The sequence below is a fragment of the Gopherus evgoodei genome, chromosome 6 (assembly GCF_007399415.2).
Source record: "Gopherus evgoodei ecotype Sinaloan lineage chromosome 6, rGopEvg1_v1.p, whole genome shotgun sequence".
NCBI classification, from domain to species: domain Eukaryota; kingdom Metazoa; phylum Chordata; order Testudines; family Testudinidae; genus Gopherus; species Gopherus evgoodei.
In genome coordinates this window covers 109,196,564-109,218,079 of record NC_044327.1, presented here as the reverse complement: position 1 = coordinate 109,218,079, position 21,516 = coordinate 109,196,564, and the positions used below count along the sequence as shown (strand labels likewise).

The following is a 21,516-nucleotide window of genomic DNA, read 5'->3' as shown; positions in this document are numbered from 1 at the left end:
GTTAAACTTGAGTGCTGCTTATCTCTACCTTCACCAATCATTGTAAACTAAAATACTACAAAACAGTGGTTTTCACCAATTCTAGCCCATTACGAGACTATTCTTTAACCAATCAGACTCCACCACCGTAGTTGAATTAAATCTTGCAAAATTAGTTACACAACAGACAGAATTAATCAAAGAACCAGACAGAGACCATACAGATAAACAATAATGAGGAAGGGACCGTAAAGGCAAAATAATAAGGAAGTACTGTTTTCACAGTCACACCTGTTGATAAGTGATTCCTTGCCAGACAGAATGCCATCAAAGTGTTCTTTAAACATTTTAAGATCTGTGTCTTTATCTGGTGATGGTAGGTACTATTAGGACCTAAGTGCCTTCTTCACAGCTTAGTATTACATTGTTTTAATGTAATTTAGATGAAATGTGAGGATGTGACTTTTTCTGCTTTTTAGCTCATGGCGGCTGCTGTCCTAATGTGGCTGCAGAAAAAGGCCTCAGATCTCAGAGAATGGCTACATTGCAACTTCAAAGTGCTGCCGCGGGAGCGCTTTGAAGTGCGAGTGTGGTCACGGCGTCTCCCAGTGCTGCAGGTACTCCACCTCCCAGCGCTGGGGCACTGTTTACACTGGTGCTAGCGCTGTAACTTGCTGTGCTCGAGGGTTTTTTTTTTCACAACCCTGAGCGAGAAAGTTGCAGCGCTGTAAAGCGCCAGTGTAGCCAAGGCTTTAGACCATGTCTCATTTTCTCCTTCTGGAAAACAGTGATTGTAACAACCAGGTACACTCCTGCTCTTTAAACTGACACCAATCTGTATGATTGTGATGGGTTGGGTCACAGAAACCTTTTTGGGAATTGTCACCTGATGTGCCTAGACTACCTCCGAGCCCGTTTTCCCTGCCAGCTTGGGGCTTCAGTACCTTCCCTTTTTTGAGCCAGACACGCTTACCTGCTGCAAATGCAGATCCCAGTCTGAACCACGTCCCCCATAAGCTACCAGCTTAACTGAAAACAGCTTAAGAAGAGCTCCTATCTCCAGCACTCAGATACCCAGCTCTCAATGGGGTCCAAACCTCAAATAAATCCATTTTGCCCTGTATAAAACTTAAGGGCAAACTCATAAATTGTTTGCCCTCTATAACACTGATAAAGAGATATTCAGAGCTGTTTGCCTCACCCCAGTATTAAAACATACTCTGTGTTAATTAATAAGTAAAAAGTCATTTTATTAAATACAAAAAGTAGGATTTAAGTGGTTCCCAGTAATAACAGACAGAACAAAGTAAATTACCAAACAAAATAAAATAAAACCTGCAAGTCTAAGCCTAACACAATAGGAAACAATGCAGGTAAATCTCACCCTCAGCGATGTTCCAATAAGCTTCTTTGACAGACTAGCCTTGTGTGATAACATCCAACTGCTGAATCCAAGTACTACTAAGCTCCCTGGGTCTGGGTAGTGAGGATCACTGTTCCTAGTTCTGGGTCTCTCAGATGAACTCTACAGCAAGGGCGTCAGAGCCTTCCCAAACCCCCCTGAGGCCCCGCCACCTGAGGCCCCACCCCGGCCAAGCCAGAAGCCAGACGGGGGCTGGGGAGCCCACCCCCACACCGGGATGGGTTGGAGGGCCGAAAGCAGTCCCCTGTCTATGTCACCACCCTCTGTATCCCCCGCCCAGGGCAGGTGGAGGGACCCAGGCTCCCCAGAGCTGCCCACATGGCTCTCCCTGACATGGCTCCAGCCGGGTGGGGGCCTCAGAGCTTCATCCCAGCCATGGTAAGATTTGCATGGGTAGTTGTGGGGAGCCTTGGTGGACCCTCTACCTGCCCATGGTGCAGGGCGGTCTGAGCAGCCCCCGGCTTGTGTCCCCGCATGCTGGGCCCCCCATCCAGGGCAGGTGGAGGGTTTGCGGCTTTCCTGCCTGTGTGGCTCTTACCATGGTCAGGCTGTGGCTCCGAGGGCCCCCTTCAGCTGGACCCAGGTCGGGGAGTACAACGCAGGCAGCTATGCGGAGCCAGAGTGGAATCACGGACTCTCTACCTCCACCTGCCCTGGGCTGAGAGACTCAGGGGGCAGGGACATGGGACAGAGACTGCTCTCAGTCCCCACTCCCCCTGCACAGTGGACAAGTGGAGGGTCTGCATGGCTCCCTGGCTGGATTCCACACTGGCCTGGTTGGGGCCTCGGGGGTGGGGGAAGAGGTGGGGAAGATGACCAGATGACAGAACAAGGAGTAATGGTCTCAACTGGGGGAGGTTTAGGTTGGATATTAGGAAAAACTTTTTCACTAGGAGGGTGGTGAAGCACTAGAATGGTTACCATTTTCCGAGGCATTTCAGCAGATGCTTTTCTGCTGGCCATGGTCCTGGGTGGCTCGTCGTCCGGCGCCCGCCAGACGAAAAAGGTTGGGGACCACTGATCTAGTCCAACCCCCTGCTCAAAGCAGGACCAATTCCCAACTAAATCATCCCAGCCAGGGCTTTGGTGGTGAAATCTCTTTCCTTAGAGGTTTTTAAGGTCAGGCTTGACAAAGCCCTGGCTGGGATGATTTAGTTGGGAATTGGTCCTGCTTTGAGCAGGGGGTTGGACTAGATCAGTGGTCCCCAACCTTTTTCGTCTGGCGGGCGCCGGACGACGAGCCACCCAGGACCATGGCCAGCAGAAAAGCATCTGCTGAAATGCCTCGGAAAATCAGCGGTATTTCGGCAGCAACACCTCTTGATGACGTTGCTTTTCAGCAGCTTTTTCGGCGGCAAGGCCTCTTGACGTTGCCACTTTTTGGTGGCATTTTGGTGAATGCTTGTCTGCCGGCCAGTATGCGGGAGCAGATAGATGCCCCAGCAGGCACCGCGTTGGGGACCGCTGGACTAGATGACCTCCTGAAGTCCCTTTCAACCATGATATTCTATGATTCTCTAAGGGGGCAGGATCCACCCCCGCAAAAAGTGGACGTGACAGGCTAAGTACATCCACTTTCTATGGAAAACAGCAAACCCATGGATGCAGTCCCTTCAGCGTGTGCTCACCTCCTTTTGTAAGTCCCTTTAGCGGGGCAAAATCCTTCCTGTCTCTACTTATCCAGCTGGGATTCTGTTCCTGAAAATGAAATGGCTTCATTGGCTTGGAAAGCAGCTATCTAAACTCCTGAGGGGGACCAAGGCATCCATGTGCCAACTGGACATGATGTCCAGGGAGGTGTGCTGCCTGCTTGGAGCCTGCATCTTAGATACTATGGGAAGGTGAGGCTCATCTGTCCCTTTGACCACTACTCCAGGCTGCTCATCCACATGGGAACTAGTAATGCTGCCAGGCTTGGCTCTGAGCAGATCAGGAGTGACTGCAGCATGACGAGACAAAATCAGAAAGGCCAAGCCACCAAATGAGTTACACTAGCAAGGGACATAGAAGGCAATAAGAAGAGGTTCTTTAAATACATTAGGAACAAGAGCAAGATGAAGGAAAGTCTAGTTTCTCTACTTAGGGTATGTCTACATTACAGGATTATTCCAATGTTACAGAAAACGGTTTTTAAAAACATTGTATAAAGTCGAGTGCACGCGGCCACACTAAGCACATTAATTCAGTGGTGTGCATCCATGTACTGAGGGTAGTGTCAATTTCCGGAGCATTGCGCTGTGGGTAGCTATCCCATAGCTATCCCATAGTTCCCACAGTCTCCTCCGCCCATTAGAATTCTGGGTTGAGATCCCAATGCATGATGGGGCAAAAACAGTGTCGCGAGTGATTCCGGGTAAATGTCGTCACTCAATCCTTCCTCCGTGAAAGCAATGGCAGACAATCATTTCACGCCCGTTTTCCTGGATTGCCCTGGCAGATGCCATAACATGGCAACCATGCAGCCCATTTAGCCTTTTGTCACTGTCACCGTATGTGTACTGGATGCTGCTGACAGACGCGGTACTCCAGTGCTACACAGCAGCATTCATTTGCCTTTGCAAGGTAGCATAGATGGTTACCAACCCTATATCACCGTCTGCAATTGGAAATTGGTGATAATGGTTATCAATCCTTTTGTACCATCTGCTGCTGTAATGGGTGCTCCTGGCTGGCCTCGCTGGGGTTGGCCAGGGGCGCATGGACAAAACTGGGAATAACTCCCCAGGTCATTCCCTTCCTTATGTTTTGTCTAAAAATAGAGTCAGTCCTGCCTAGAATATGGGGCAAGTGTACTAGAGAACCAGAGAGCACAGCCACTCTGGGTCAGAGCCCCAGATATCCCACAGGAATGATGAGCTGCATGCCATTCTAGGGGGTGCCCCTGCAACAACCCCACCTGTCGCTTCCCTCCTTCCACACCCCTCCGGGGCTACCATGGCAGTTATCCCCCCATTTGTGCGATGAAGTAATAAAGAATGCAGGAATAAGAAACACTGACTTTTTAGTGAGAAAAAATGAGGGGGTGGCAGCCTCCCGCTGCTATGATAGTCCAGGCAGTACAGAATCTTCATTAGACATGAAAGGCGGGCAGGGAAGGCGCTCAGCCTCCAGTTGCTATGATGAGAATGGTTTTCAATCCTTCTGTACCGTCTGCTGGGAAAAACCGGGAGTCATTTCTATTTTTGCCCAGACGCCCCCGGCCAACCTCACTGATGCCAGCCAGGAGCAGTCAAGGGATGATAATGAGGACGGATATCAGTCATTTTGCACCGTCTGCCACCGGGGAGGGGAGGGGATGCTGCTGTTCAGTGCTGCAGCACCCCGCCTACCAGCAGCATGCAGTAGACATTGACATAGGGTGGGACATTGAAAAAAGGCGAGAAGCGATTTTTTTCCCTTTTCTTTCGGGGGGAGGGGGCAGGGGGTAAATTGGCGACATATACTCTGAAACACCCCGGAAAATGTTTTTGACCCTTCAGGCACTGGGAGCTCAGCCAAGAATGCAAATACTTTTCGGAGACTGCACGGACTGTGGGATAGCTGGAGTTCTCAGTCACCCCTCCCTCCCTCCATGAGCATCCATTTGATTCTTTGGCTTTCCGTTACGCTTGTCATGCAGCACCGTGCTGAGTCCCTGCTGTGGCCTCTGTCTATCATAGCCTGGAGATTTTTTTCAAATGCTTTGTCATTTCATCTTCTGTAACGGAGCTCTGATAGAACAGATTTGTCTCCCCATACAGTGATCAGATCCAGTATCTCCCGTACGGTCCATGCTGGAGCTCTTTCTGGATTTGGGATTTCATCGCCACCTGTGCTGATCAGAGCTCCACGCTGGGCAAACAGGAAATGAAATTCAAAAGTTAGAAGGGCTTTTCCTGTCTACCTGGCCAGTGTATCCAAGTTCAGATTGCTTTCCAGAGCGGTCACAATGGTGCACTGTGGGATACCGCCCGGAGGCGAATCCCTTCGAATTGCGGCCACACTAACCCTAATCCGACATGGCAATACCGATTTCAGAGCCACTCTCCTCGTCGGGGAGGAGTACAGAAATCGGTTTGAGAGCCCTTTATATCAATATAAAGGGCCTCGTTGTGTGGACAGGAGCAGGGTTAATTTGGTTAACGCTGCTAAATTCGGTTTAAACGCGTAGTGTAGACCAGGCCTTAGTGGGGGAGATCAGCCAATAATAGATGATATCAAAACAGCTGAGTTCTTTATTGCCTATTTTGCTTAAGTCTTCACTAAAATGGTTAATGGTGATCAGATACTCAACCCAGTTAATATTAATGAAAAATGCGAAGGAAGACAAGCCAAAAGAGGGAAAGAACAGGTTAAAGAATATTTCAATATGTTGGATTTATTCAGATCAGTAGGGCCTGATGAAATTCACCCTAGAGTGCTTAAGGAACTAGCTGAAGCAATCTCAGAACCGTTAGAATTCATGATGGACGAGTGAGGTCCCAGAGGACTTAAGAATGGCAAACATAATACTTATCCTTAAAAGAGGGAAGAAAGAGGATCGGGGGAACTACACACCAGTCAGTCTACCTTCGATTCCTGGAAGGATACTGGAACAAATCATTAAACAGTCAGTTTGTAAGCACTTAGAGGATAATAGGGTTATAAGAAATAGCTAACATGGATTTGTCAAGAACACATCATACCAAACCAATTTAATTAGCACTGAACCCCCACTTGGTCAGGCAACTCCCATCTTTTCATGTGCTGCATATTTATACCTGCTTACTGTATTTTTCACTCCATCCATCTGATGAAGTAGGTTATATCCCACAAAAACTTATGCCCAAATAAATTTGTTAGGGTATGTCTACACTACCCACGTTACAGCGCGGCCATGGCTGTGACATGGGCAGTATATCACTTTATCACTGGGGAAGAGCTCTCACGGCGATTAAAAAAAACAAACACCCCTAATGTGCGGTGGTGGCTTTATGCCAGGAGCATGGCTCCCAGTAATAAAGCATTGTCTATACTGGTGCTTTTCAGCTCTAAAACTTTTGTCGTTCGGCGGAATGTTTTTTCACACCCCTGAGCAACAGAAGTTTTAGTACTGAAAGTAGCATTGTAGACACAGCCTAAGTCTCTAAGGGCATGGTGACACTTGCAGATGTAGAGCGCTGTGAGTTAAACCCACCTTCGTAGAGGGCAGTAGGGAAAGCACTGTAGTCTGTCCACACTGACAGCTGCCAGTGCACTGGCGTGGCCACATTAGCAGCTTTTGCAATGGCCACAGAGAGCAGTGCATTGTGGGCAGCTATCCCAGCATGCAAGTGACTGCAATGTGCTTTTCAAATGAGGGTGGAGTGAGGTGGAGTGTGACAGGAAGTGTGTTGTGTGTATGTGGGGGGAGAGAGAGTGGATTTTTGGGGTGCTGAGAGTGTGTCAGCATGCTGTCTTGTAAGTTCAGACCCCCTCTCCCCCCACCTCTCTCTCATTCAAAGGAAACAGTAAATGCTTGCTTTTTTCTCGGAGCTGATAAGCGCCCGGCTTCTCCTAAATGGAGCTTTGAAAGGGCATTTCTGCATTCGTGCAGCCAATTTCACAACAATGACAAGAGTGGCCACTTGACTTAAGGGGACTATGGGATGTTTCCGGAGGCTGATCATAGCGTATTAATGCAACACCTCATTCACACTGCCAGTGGACGGAGAGTGAGCTAGGGCACCCGGGGCTGCTTTATTGTGCTGTAACTCACAAGTATAGCCAAGGCCTAAGGTGCCACAAAGACTCCTCGTTGTTCATTATGAATCAGTGGCCCTGCTGGTTGCAATCCTTGTTTCACCAGGGGAGAGCCATTAACTGCTGATGGCCCTTGATAGCTTTATAACAGCTTTTCACACATAGCTTCCCCACTAGGTGTCAAGTTCTAACAATGAATTCTCACAGCCACAATCAAAGGTTACAGTCCTAAATAGCATTCACAAACCAAATGAAATGTGTAAGTTGACTTAGACAAATCCCATATTCTGTCACAGTGATAACAGTATTTGCAAACCCAGAGGTAATTGTTTAACATTTGTTCATCTTTGGAAATGGGAATTGCTCTGTATTATTATGATTACTCTCACAAGTGTGGTCCCATCTGTTAAGGAGACTTACCTTTCCATTCTGTCACCACAACAGAACATTTGTGTGCATGGTTAAGATGAGATGCACACTGCATTTTCTTGTACAGGTGTCACATCAGAAGTCATGGCTCTATACATTGTATGATTTAGTTCATTATATGTATTTACTCTCCTTACTTCAATGAACAGTAGCAGTTCTTGGGGAAAGTTCAATCTGCAAAGCAACTATTGTGACAATAGCTGATGGAACAACTATAGATGTAATTTTATTTTATTTTATTCTATTTAGTTAGTTAGTTATTTTGCCATAATGCCCAAGCCTGTGAAGTTATGGAATTCTTATGGTGGTCACATAATTATATAAAGCTAGTAGAGCTGGATTTGTTAATCTGAGTCTAGAATCAATTCTCTTTAATGGAGTATTTATCCCCAGGTGTCCCAACCAGATCATGCACTAATACTGCACAGTAGTGATCTTCCCCTCATGAGCCATCATCACATGTTAAACAGTGCATTTATTAGGCTCATGCTACAGAGCTTTTTTATACTTAACAGTCCTCGTTAGAGGCACAATTGATCCAGTGAACCCTTTTTATGGTCAGTACCTCTTGGGGATGAGTTTTCATCAGATATATCATTTGTGCTATACCCTGACTCATTTTTATATAACAAACTTTTTGTTAGTAGTGTTATTGTAGCCATATCTGTCCCAGATATTGTAGCTGTATCTGTCCCAGAGAGGCAAGCTGGGTGAAGTAATATCTTTTATTGGACAAACTTCTGCTGGTGAGAGAGACATGCTTTCAAGCTTACACAGAGCTCTTCTTCAGGGGACGGGGAGGGGCTTAGGGCAGAATGGAGGTGGGTCCTGAGAGGAGTGTGGGCAGGGATGCAAGTGGAAGAGGTGGGACAGGGGGTTAGCCTCCCCCATGGGAAGCTTCACCTGCCACCTATGCCTATCAGACATCATCCTCAAGGGACACCTGCACAACATTTTCAAAAGACAAACCGGGGAGCTTAAATTCATAACTCTGCTAGACATTAAAAAACATGGATTGAATAGAGACAGTGGATTTATAGCATATAGCAACAATCTATAACACACTCATAATCCCCTCCTCCCACCCGCTGCTTTTCCAACACATACACTTTCCCCATTATGACTGGTGGGGTGCTAATGGACCATTCACCTTGAATGGTCCCTTGAAATAAGTGTTAACTATTTATGCTAAACCATCTGTTAAACCTCCTATTTAGTTGTGACACTACTGAGTACATTTCCCTGACCTGAAGAAGAGTGTAACCTCGAAAGCATGTCTCTCTCACCAATAGAAGTTGGTCCAATAAAAGATATTGCCTCATCCAGCTTGTCTCTCTAAAGAAGAGGTCCACAGATTGTGAGGGATGCCACCCTAGACGGGTGCAGAGGAACCTTCGGGGGTGTGGTAGGACTCAGGCCAGCCACCACGGCAGGCAGGGAGGGAGTGCCACCCAGCCCTGTGCAGCACCCAGGGACGGCTCCAGGCACCAGCGCAGCAAGCTGGGGCGGCAGGCTGCGGGGGGCAGCCTCCCAGTCGCTGCGAGGGTGGCAGGTAGGCGGCTTTTGGTGGCATGCCTGCAGGAGCTCCACTGGTCCCGCGGCTTCGGTGGCAATTCAGCAGTGGCTACACCGAAGGCATGGGACTGGCAGACCTCCCACAGGCATGCCGCTGAATCCACGTTACCAGCTGCCTGACTGCCGTGCTTGGGGCAGCAAAATACATAGGCCCCGCCTGCAGCTTCAGGTCCCAACTATGGCCCTGCACAGCTCTACACCCAGCCCCTGCCTCAGCCCCTGGTTGCATCTCTGTTCTCAGTCCCAGACCTGCCCCCAGCTGCAGCCCCAGCCTTGGCCTCCTTACCCAGTCCACGTCCTCCCATCCCTGACCTGGGAGCTGTGACCCCACTCCCAGCTCTGTGTGTGTGTGGGGGAGGCCTCGGACAGAGGTAATGGGGGGATGTGACATGAAAAGTTTGGGGACCAGTGCTCTAAAGCTCTGTTAGCATCAGTCTGAGCTTTATTTTGTTTCTTTGCAGTACAGCTGTAAAAGTAACTGTACTTGTGTACAAATGGAAAGGCAAAAAACACCCCAAACAAAAATAATAGAGAAATGTTAGAACCTCCATCCTTCCTACTTCATTAGGTTTATATCTGATTCAGAAATAATAGTCACATCCTGAGCTGTGGGTGAGGCGTCCTTGCTGCTCCTCAGGACCAGAGCGTGCAGAAGTGTCTTTAAGCCATCTTTGTGCTCTTCCCAATCATGGGGCTGTCCTGCACTGGGCTTACCTTCTGACATAAGCTCGAGATGCATGAAAGCTGATTTGCCAGCGGCCAACAGCCCTAAGAGACCATTATAGCAGCCAGTGATTGCCAGGGCATAGGCTGACCTGGCCATGCACTCTAAACTGGCCACAGAGAGAAGGTGGTAATGTGGAAGCTGTTATACCCACTCTAAGCCACCTAAGGTTTCTCTGGGTGGCTAAGTACATCAGCTTTATAGCAGCTTTGCACTACAAAGCTGACCTAATGCAGCCTGAATCTGACTCAATGTGTATTTCTCACATATGTTCTCTTCCCTAAGGAAAAAAATGCCTTGCTGTCTGTCTCTGTATTAAACAGTTTCCTAAATCAAGATGAATCATCAAGGACCAAATTCTGTTTTCAGTTACATCAGTGAAAACCTAGTGATGCCACTGATGAAACTGTTGAGCAGAATTTTCCCATGAGTATGCTGTTTCTGTGCAAGTTCAGCAGATCCTTTGGAATTAGCTCTGAAAGGTAGCAGGAGGAGAAAGCAGTAGGTTAACTGATTGTTGACTATTGCTGATTAATAGTTGTCTCTGGAGGAACTCAGGCCTGGTCTACAGTGGGTCGGTGGGGGGATCCATCTAAGATACATAGCTACAGCTACAAGAATAGCATAGCTGAAGTCGACGTATCTTAGATCAACTTAGAATTACTTACTTTGCATCCTCGCAGCATGGGATCGATGGCCGCGGCTCCTGTCGACTTTGCTTCCACCTCTCGCTGAGCTAGAGTTAAACAGTCAACAGGAGAGTGATCGGAGATCAATTTATTGCATCTACACTACACACGATAAATCGATCCCTGATAGATCAATCGCTACCCGCCGATCTGGCGGGCAGTGTAGACATACCCTCAGTCTTGTGTTTTTGCCTGATGTTAGCTAGTGCTAAATGTGCATATTGATTTTATATTTGAACACATTGCTAAACATGCTCTTATCTTTGCCTTTCAGATATTATTATCCAGTATCCTCAGTTCTCCGGCTACTCATACATCACCTTTGAACCGCTGAAAAATTCCTATCAGACATTCCAAATTACCCTTGAATTCAGGGTATGTTTAAGCAGTCCAAAACTCACAAAGCATTTTTAAATGGCATTCAGTTCCATTAGTGTAAAGAAGGAACAATAGAAGAGTGAGTAGCTTCAAAAGCCTATGCTGCAAGCTAGATATTGCAGTGAGTTAATCTGTAGCCTTCAGCTCTGGAAATCTAGGTTTGCATCCCACAAGAGAAAATAAATTTGATAGTCTCAGCCGAGATGTTTGTCCATACTCCTGGTACTCTGTTTCTTAAGGAAGGTCCTGGAAATAGCAGTGTTGAGGGATTACAGGTTAGCACTGACTTACTGTGACAGAGCTGTACAAGTGAACTTTAGACTGCATTATGTTTGGAATTTTTGTAAATGTCTATCTGTTCAGCAGTGGCATACATATAAACTAATTAAGTACTTCTGAACTTCCTGTTTCATAGATAAGTAGATGTCCCTCATGCTTTACAGCATAAACTGATCATCTGCAGAGACGAGGAAGTTATTTTTTCCTTCTTCCACCAGGCGTAATGTCATTATGATTATTTTCTTCCTCTGAAACACTAGATACTGGACTAGTTAGATCAGTGGTCTGATCTGATAGTGTAATTTCTGTGTTCACTTGAATTCATGCTGCTTATTAGAGGCAGAGCTGATAGCCTGGATTAAGGTTGCCCAACACTTTCCATGAATAAGTCAGCGTTTGTATACCTGCTCCTTTGCAATATGATAGTTAGTATACATAGAAGATGTGGCCTAAAATCTGAGCCATTTTCCAATAAAACCCTAATAGTGGATGCCCATCGAATATAAGATTGGAACTGAACCACTTCTAATTTTGACTCTGCAAGAAAAAATTCCATCCAACAATGGTGTTTCAAAACCAATATCACTACTCCCTGTTTGTCCCCCTCTCTGAGAAAACAGTTCCTGTTTCCTGCACTATTATTTCCATTAGTGCATTTACTGTGTAGCCAGGTTTCAGAGTGGTAGCCGTGTTAGTCTGTATCAGCAGAAACAACAAGGAGTCCTTGTGGCATCTTAGAGACTGACAAATTTATTTGGGCATAAGCTTTCTTGGGCTAGAACCCACTTCATCAGATGCATGGAGTGGAAAATACAGGAGCAGGTATAAATACATGAAAAGATAGGAGTTACCTTAGGCCACTCTCATTACCACTACAAAAGTTATTTTTCCTGCCTTGGTATCCTACTGTTTATTGAATTGTCTTGTTAGACTGACTTCACACTTGGTAAAGCAACTCCGATCTTTTCATGTATTTATACCTGCTTTTATATTTTCCACTCCATGCATCTGATGAAATGGGTTTTAGCCTACCAAAGCTTATGCCCAAATACATTTGTTAGTCTCTAAGGTGCCACAAGGATTCCTCGTTATTTTTACTTTATAGCCAGGAGGTGGAGACTGACTTTTGCATGTTGATACTGTGTTCGCAGGCTGAAGCAGAAGACGGTTTGCTGCTGTATTGTGGAGAGAATGAGCACGGTCGTGGTGATTTTATGTCACTGGCGATAATCCGACGCAACATCCAATTCAGGTAATGGATCTACTGCCCTTCCATGGATGAGCTCCTCACCCACTCCAGTCCTTGTGTGCAGTAAAAAGGGGCCCTTAAATGCTCTGCAACCAGCAAGCAGAGTATTCCCCCAGCTCAGCTGGGGAAGTCAGCCATAAGGCTGCCTCCTGAGGATTCCTTCACAAAGTGAACATTATTATTTCTTAGCAAGGTCAGAAATGTCTGCAGTCCACTAGCACTATGCTAGCACTGTAGCTAGGTGTGTACAATTAGTTTGCTTTATAAACAAAGGAATCCCAAGAAAGTTTTCAGAACAAAGGAGACGCAGCTAACCCAGGTGTCTAGTGGTAGCACAATGCATTACTGTTCAGGAATCAAGTTTGGGACTGGAACTCAGTACCACATCACTGATCTGGTAGGAGCTTGAGGAGCTTTAAAGGAAACGGAGAAGAAGAGTCTCACATTGCTCTGTGACTGTATAGGATCATCTTAAAGGATATCTGGATAAACTTCCATCTGGCATTTATTAACCGGAATGGTAATTGTTATGAAAATGGGGGGGGAAACAAAAGGGAATGATGTGTCCTAACCCTATTTCTGGCCTACCTCAACCTGACCCATATAGTGGAGACAAAGCAAAGAAAATAGCATGCTTTGTGCACATTCAGCTTTGCTGCTGTTGAGGCCTCCTTGTCAATCAGTACCAAACAATCTGAGTTTCTTACAGAATCCCGGTATTATTGCTTTAGCTCCAGCTTTCACCAGGGAGCTAGGAAAATTCCCAAGAGAAATTATTGTGATAGCAGCAACTCAAATTCTAATACGCTGCATCTTGAAACCATTTCAGAAAGTTGGCAGGCTTTGCAATATACTTTGTATTGCCAGAGGATGCAAAGTCTCCTACATGGAAGAAGGAAACATTAAAGAAAGTTTAAAATTTGAAAAGATATTTTATCTGCACTAAAACAGACCAGATATAGATCAGTTGTCTGAGTGTTTTTATATTGCTCTTTAATGTAAAAGGAGAAACAGAGAGGCTCTGAGAAGAGAAGGCACCCTTCTTAGTCAAAAAACAAGGTTAGGTTGTTTGTTTAATGAAAAATTGTCACTTTTGGGCCCATTGTCTGGCTCTTGCAGGTTCAATTGTGGGACTGGAGTTGCTGTCATTATGAGTGAAAGCAAAATCAAACTGGGCAACTGGCACAGTGTCACTGTGTTCAGAGATGGGCTGAATGGCTGGCTTCGGCTGGATAACGACACACCAGTCACAGGTAAATCTCAGGTAAGTAATCAGATTCCTAATGCTCAGCCCTGGCTCTCTGCAGACTGATGGCATTTCTTCCTAACAGGGAGTGCGTTATAATAGATCAGATTAAATTTGTGTGTCTTTATTAGGGATGGGACAGTTGCAGGAACCAGAATCAATTTTAACAGATTTATAATCACATAAATCAGACTGAATATTTAAAAAGGCTTGGTTTCCTCACTGCACTTTCCCATTGTCCAGCAATCCTCCAGCCACTCTCCCTAGCCCCAGATGTGTTCTCCTTTCCAATATCTAGCAGAGCGTACTCTTGCTCTCCCAAATTCCTTGCCTTGCCTCCCATATCTGCTCCCCTCTGCTGCCTAGTCCAGATAAAAAAATACCTCTCTCTCTCATGCATGCACACATTCCACCTCTCCCCACCTCACCCTCTGCGCCTGGTCTATGCTTAAAAGTTAGGTTGACATAGACACAGTGCTCAGTTGTGTGAAAAATTCCCACCCTGAGAACTGTAGTTTAGCCAACTAACCACCAGTGCTGATGCAACAAGGTTGATGGAAGAATTCTTCCATTAACATAGCTACTGCTGCTTGGAGAAGTGGATTACCTACAGTGACAGAATAACCCCTTCTGTCACTATAGGAAGCGTCTATGCTGCAGCACTACCATAGCACAGCTGCAGCACCCAAACTATGTAGCACCTGTAGTGCAGACAGGGCCCCAGAAACATATACAAATGTGCATATACAATGACACAGGGGCCTCAAAGACAAAAGATCTCAATAAGATTTTCATTAAATAAAATTTAAAATACAGATGGTGGAAAACTGTAGAAACACTGGTTCACTGTAAAAGGAAAAATACTAAAACATCTAAGAATGATCTGAAAAGAAAAAACAAAGAAAAATAAAATTAATAATAGACTATGAACAGTTGTCATGCAGTTAGAGACACAGTGCAAGAATCTGCCCTGAGTGAGGCCTCATTTAACTCCAATGATTTCATGTGGCACAGCCAAGATAAATATTATAAATGAAGATACCTTGACTTGATCCCCTGTGACCTGAAGAGAGAACAGAAGGAAAATAATTAGTGGACAATTGCCAATAACTCAGCTCCTGTTACTTCTACTACCCCTTGGACAACTACAATAAGCCCCCACCATTACCCCCTGAAAATGGAATGGTTTTGATTTGGCTCTAGAGGTTATATCACTAGATTTGGCTTTAGACATTTATTTACAGACTCTAAATATAGTATTTAAAACAAAAGGCACTGGCTACACTTAAAAGTTGTGCACTTTAAGTATGCTGGCATAGTTGAAGCAGTAAACCCCCCACCTAAGTGTAGCACAATTATACTGGTTATACAAGTGCTTATGCCAGTAAAATTTATTCTGATAGGGGAACCAAAATAAGATGTACTGGTGTAAAGCACCTTATCCTGGCACAACTGCATCTGCCCTAGGACTCTTACTGAGATAACTATGTCCTAAAAAAACCAAATAAATAAAAAAAATCACATGCTTTTCCAACATAGATATGCCAGTAAAACTTTACGTTGAGTCCTGGCCTAAAGAAAACAAAAGATGTAGAATAAAATTTAGCCTTGACATAAATAGGTGTAATTCCACTGAAATCTCTCCTTTTAACACTGGAGCTTAATTTATTATTATTATTTTATTTAATGCTCACACTTTGCTCAGTGCTGTCCAAGACACAAATGTTAAGTTATTCTGGACCCCACAGAGCCTACAAATGACAACACAAACATAGGAAAACAAAGTATACTGGGAAGTGCAAAGGAAGCACAAAGATGCCCTCATAATCAAATGATTTGTTAATTTTGTTTACATTAGTAGATCCATAACATCAAGATAAGAAATAGGCATAAAAGTAAATGTTTAGGGTGATAATTTTTTTGGGAGGAGGAATGGGTGGGAGAGAGTTACTAATGGACAACCTAGTTTTCCTCAAAAGGCCTCTTTTTCTTCATTGAGGGGAAAAAAGTGATCATGACTGCACAGCTTAATTATCTTGCCTTCATTAGTCTATCATAGAATATAATGTGTTATTTAAAATAGTTAAACAGCTCTGTTTTACCTTGTAGGGCCAATATAGTAAAATTACCTTCCGGACTCCTTTCTATCTTGGTGGTGCTCCTAGTGCATACTGGTTGGTCAGAGCAGCAGGAACCAACCGTGGCTTTCAGGGCTGCGTTCAGTCACTCATTGTCAATGGGAAGATAGTTGACATGAGACCCTGGCCACTAGGGAAGGCTTTAAGCGGTGCTGATGTAGGTAAGTGCAATGTTATGGGATCCTTTATCAATGTTAAACAAGAATAATAGGGTTATTTTCTACCAATTGAAAAATGAAACAATTGTGTTCAGAGTTTGGTTGGGGAGAGTGGGGGATGGGTCTGTATATTTTGTATAGTATTTCTCTAGACTCTGTAAAGGATTTTGATCTTGTATTTCAAACACTCAGTGAAGACAAGCTCTCAACAAAGCATGCTGACTGTTGGCCTGGGCACATTATTAGTAATTGCCCCAGGGAAAGTGGGAGCTCCCATGGATGAATTTCAGATCCATGACAGAATTTCTTGGTATGATAAAGGACTCTTCTTCCCAAATAAGGCCCCAGAGCCCAGCAGTTCTCAAACTGCGGTCAGCAGACCCCTGAGGGTCCGCAAGGGTACTCCAGGGGGTCCGCGAGTCATGTCTGGGGCCGCTGGCCCTCTGATCAACTCCTCCCCCTCCCTCCCAGTGCCTCCTGCACACCACAGAACAGCTGTTCAGTGGCGTGCAGGAGATGCTGGGTGGGAGGGGGAGGAGCAGGGATGGGGTACACTTGTTGGAGGGGGCAGAAAGAGGCGGGGAAGAGGAGGGGCAGGGATGGAATGGGGCCAGGGAAAGGTGGGGTGGGTGGAGTCTTGGGGAAAGGGGTGGAGTAGGGGAAGGGCCTGGGGCTGAGCAGTGGTTGAGCACCCCCGGGGAAAGTTACCAGAGATCACCCCGCAGTTCCAGTAAGAACTCTGATAGGATTCAGTCCTTCAGATTCCACCAAGGGGTTCTTCTGTCATCACAAATTCATAACATTTTTGCCCAGAACAAGAACCCTTATGCATAGGTTAGCCTTTCCTTTATGCAGACTGCAACTTTGATCTGCAGAGACCATGAATAGATTATCAGCCAGACAATGGTTCTCTCTTCAGGGCATAGCTGCAAAAGATTGAGTGCAGAGGTGGGAATCTGTATTCCCTTTCTTCCCCTTGTACTTTCTAGGGAAATCCCTATATCTTTATCCAGAAGTTCCTTCTTGTGTGGCACATTGTTTAAAATAGTCCTTTGATGCTTATAACACTTAAATAGGCCGTATCTTCCATCTAGAGAACTTACATACAATTCCCACAATAATACATCAATTTTGTCTTTATAATACAATGGACCCCAAAGCTATTTAAACCTAGTTCAGTAAAGTCTCCCAAAAATATTGCAGGAAATTGACATGTCTGTCACACTTACAATCTAAACAGAACAGGTGATTTGGCCAGGGTCACACAGTGAGTCAGTGGCAAAGGCAGGAATAGACCCCATACATCCTGACTGTCCTGTGTTTCAGCCACAAAGTCATCTTTCTTCTCTTTTTTTGTAGTTTTGCAGTCCAAATCCCAGTATGGCAGCGATCAGTATGAAATTTATTAACAACTGCTCTGTATTCTCTGGATAAAATGACCAGACTTCTGTGCCATTTAAGAAAGGAACAGATTGACCCAGAAACCGGACACTGAAAAAAATAGGGTTTTGGAAGCACAGAGGGTAATTTCATGATAGAGTGAGAATCTATGGAAAACGGCTTAAAACCTTTCTAAGGTTCCCTGACCCCTAATCTGTAGTGCCTCTTGGGTCTCAACTACAGTCATTTCCAGCCATGTGCCTTCCGCACACTGTTGCATTAACAATCAACATCAACTAAAATAAATGTTGAATTTTTCCCTGTGTGACCTGAAGCTGAAAGATAGAACCATACTGAGTGTTACATTGCTCCTCACAATTGCAAAGCTTGCTGTGTACCATGTACCATGGAAGCTTTGCAGACAGTACAGAAAATGACTTAAAACTGTACATAATATAAACTGGAATTAGCCATTCAAGTCTTTTAGCTTTTCTGGTAACTGACCTTCTATTCTGTTCTGCTTATATTGGGTATAAATCAGGGACCACAAAATGGAAAAAAAGAAGAGAGAGGCCTGTCCTGTGTATAAATCAGTCCTACTGGTGGGATTATGAATCCCACATAGAACTGTAAATCAAAGTGCTGGCAAAGGAGGAAGGGCTGACACCTTTAGCACTACATATTCCTGCTGAAGCTCCCTTCTTGCTCTTCTGCCACTGTGAGGGTCCCACACTCTGGGATTTGATGTAGACATGAGATGCAGGAGGGGAAGTTTGACTTTTCAGTGTACTCATCAATACTGAACTGAAAAATGGAATACCTTAGTGTCACGTGGGGGGGGGGGCCAGGGAGGAGGGTTTGTTTGGACAGCAACCCTAGGGTTAGAAGGGACCGCAAGGGTCATCTAGTCTAACCGCCGGGCAAGATGCAGGATTTGTGGATGGTCCTTAGAAACTGAGAATGCGCTGGCTGAAACAAAAGCTGTCTCTTCATCTTAATCACTGAATCCTGTGGCACCTTATAGACTAACAGACGTTTGGAGCATGAGCTTTCGTGGATGAATACATACATGCATTCGACGAAGTGGGTATTCACCCACGAAAGCTCATGCTCCAAAACGTCTGTTAGTCTATAAGGTACCACAGGATTCTTTGCTGCTTTTACAGATCCAGACTAACATGGCTACCCCTTTGATACTTAATCACTGAGAACATGTCAGCCTACCATTAATTTAAAAAAATGTATTGTCCTTTATCTCAAAGATATTTTTAAAATTTGTTGCTCATGAAAGTGCAAAACTAACAGAAATGACCACCACTACACTAGACTTAGTACAGATGGGTGTTGTGTTGTGTAGGTTTCTACTTACATCTCTGCCCATATCAGGGCCAGCTCCAGGCACTAGCGAAGGAAGCAGGTGCTTGGGGCATCCAATAGAAAGGGAGGCTGCACGCCCGGGTCTTCAGTGGCAATTTGGCGGTGGGTCCCTCAGTCCCTCTCTTCCTCTTTGAGCTGCTGCTGAAGTGCTGCCGATTGGCTGTTTGTTTGTTTTCTTCGCCACTTGGGGTGGCAAAAAAGCTGGAGCCAGCCTTGGCCCATGGGTCTCTGGTAACCTGCAACACCCTCCTAATACAGTACTGGTGCTCTCCTCCCAAGCAGGGATTTCAAGTAGCACTTTCCAGGGCCAGTCCCACAGATGTCAAAGCCTGACATTTGAATGTAGTCATCTGTTCATAACTGATGAGATCGCAGATTGATTAGTATATTGTTGAATTAGGGAAGGGACGGTACTGGCCATGATTAGTTTGGCTCTTTGTGTTGAGGCCTTAAATATTCCACGATGATAATGATGTGGAACAGTGAACAGATGGGTAGGAAGAGGTCATCAGTTGCTGACATCTGCTTTGAGAGGTCTGTTTATTGGATTTTTCTTTATGAAGCTTGGTAAGTGAATTCAGTTTATCTGGCCTTTCTTGCCTCGGTGTGCTGCTGGACTCCTCCTTTTCACCCCTTTGGATTTGATTTATCACAAGCTGCTGTTTATATTGTGGTAGAGCATAAGGGTCCCTATCGGGAACAGGCCCCATTGTGCAAGCACTGCCCCATATAGCTGACAATCTGGGTAGCTAGTGAGGGTTGATATAAATTGTTGCATAATTTGTCCCTCTTTAGCATCATGATGGTGATGAGTTAGATACTGCTGGCATAACTCAGGGCCCCCGGGTAATGCAAAGTCCCCTGGGAGCGGTGCCCAGAAGAGTCTGGCCAGGCAGCCAAAGGAGAAAGCAGTGGAACTTTCATTCCCTAGTGTGGACTTTGCAAGAGATGGCTCCTATGGAACTCCAGTCACAGTTTTAACGTTCTTCTGCCCCAGTGGGAGCCATGTGGGGAAGGAAGCAGTGTGTATGCCGTTTGGGACAGTCTTGTGTAGGGAAGACGCAATGCAGACTCTGCTCACTGTGTCCATGGGAGAATTTCCCTGTGGCACAACAGACCTTCATAAAGCCTGATGTTTTATTAGCAGTTTTCCCCAGGCCACAAACTCAGAGAGAGCTGATATGTAATTTGGAATTCCCCCTGGGTGGAATCCTTTGGGTGAAACACTTTGAAATCAATGTAAGCTTTACCATTGACTTTGATGGGGCCAGGATTTCATCCCATCTCAGAGGTATGTTCCTCTGAAAAACATCTGCGAGCAGGTGCACAGACCTCTAAGTCTTGGTCTGAGCTACAAACTTAGGTTGGTATAACTATGTTGCTCACACCCCTGAGTGACACCGTTGTATTGTCCTAATCCCCAGTGCAGACAGTGCTATGTTGACAGGAGGGCTTTTCCCATCGACATAGCTACCATCTGTCAAGGAGATGGCGTAATTATGCTTCTGGGAGAAGCTGCAGTGCTGTTAGTGTAGACAAGCCTTGAGAGTGAAGACTCTGGAAGCGCTACACTGTTACATCATATATATTTGCAGATGACTCCATAGTCTATCAGAAAACTCATATCCTTATGATTAAGAAACAAAAGTAGAATCTAACAGTTAGAGAACTCTACTGGAACCTGTGATGTCTGGGTTCAATCTGTGACTTTGCCATTCACTGGTTGCCTCAGTTTCCCCATCTATAAAATAGGCCTTTTACTATTCATCTCCATCATGGTGCTGCTATGATTATTAGTGATAAATGGAGAGAGAGCCTCAAAGTATAGGTTTCCTAGTGGTAGCCGTGTTAGTCTGTATCAGCAAAAAGAATGAAGAGTACTTATGGCACCTTAGAGACTGACAAATTTATTTGGGCATAAGCTAAAACCCACTTCACCAGATGCATGCAGTGGATAAATATAGCTTCCTCCTGTATTTTCCACTGCATGCATCCGATGAAGTGGGTTTTAGCCCACGAAAGCTTATGCCCAAATAAATTTGCTAGTCTCCGGATCAGCGGGCAGTGAGCGATCCAGTGGGGATCTATTTATTGCATCTAAATTGGCCCCTGAGCCCTCTCTCGTAGACTCCTGTACTCCAGGGCCACAAGAGGTGCAAGCAAAGTCAACGGGGGAGTGGCAGCAGTCAACTTACTGTGGTAAAGACACCACAGTAAGTTGATCTAAGTACGTTATTCACATAGCTGAAGTTGCAGAACTTAGATCGACACCTCCCTGCCTCCTACCAGTGTAGACCAGGGCTAAGGTGCCACAAGTACTACTCGTTCTTTTTTCAAAGTATAGGTGCTCTGTGTGTGCAAGTATTATTTAAACCCACAACAGTGGAGTATATTCAGATGACAGGCAGTACCGCAGGATTCCCACTCTTAGCCAGCCCTCCTTTACCATTGTTGACAGCTGTTTTTGAGAAATGAAGGGGAATAACTAGCATTGCAAGAACAGCTGTTCACACAGCTGGCTGGCTGGGGAGGCATTTTGTAAGGTAATTGCCTCTCTTCACCTGGAAGTGGAACTCATCCTGTCCCTGAGGAGATGTATCCACATGGGTTCTGTCTTTAACCTGTCCTCTGGTTGGGTCATACTTTGTGCTATGAATAGTGTAATCAGGCTATCACTTGGTACATTAAAAACTGGGCTTGAAGAAACACTTATAAATGTACAATAGGGAACAATTCTGCACTGTCAGGGAGACGGACAAAATGACCTCATAGACCTTTTTCCTTCTGTGATC

General features: G+C 45.3%; 1 protein-coding gene across 1 annotated transcript in view; it reads left to right on the top strand.

Annotated features, from left to right (window-relative positions):
- EGFLAM (EGF like, fibronectin type III and laminin G domains) overlaps positions 1-21,516 on the top strand; it is a 138,021-nt gene that overhangs the window by 81,544 nt on the left and 34,961 nt on the right. Inside the window, 4 exon segments of the mRNA XM_030567711.1 lie at positions 10,794-10,894; positions 12,328-12,428; positions 13,545-13,689; positions 15,781-15,970. Coding sequence (XP_030423571.1) covers positions 10,794-10,894; positions 12,328-12,428; positions 13,545-13,689; positions 15,781-15,970 — 537 coding nt within the window.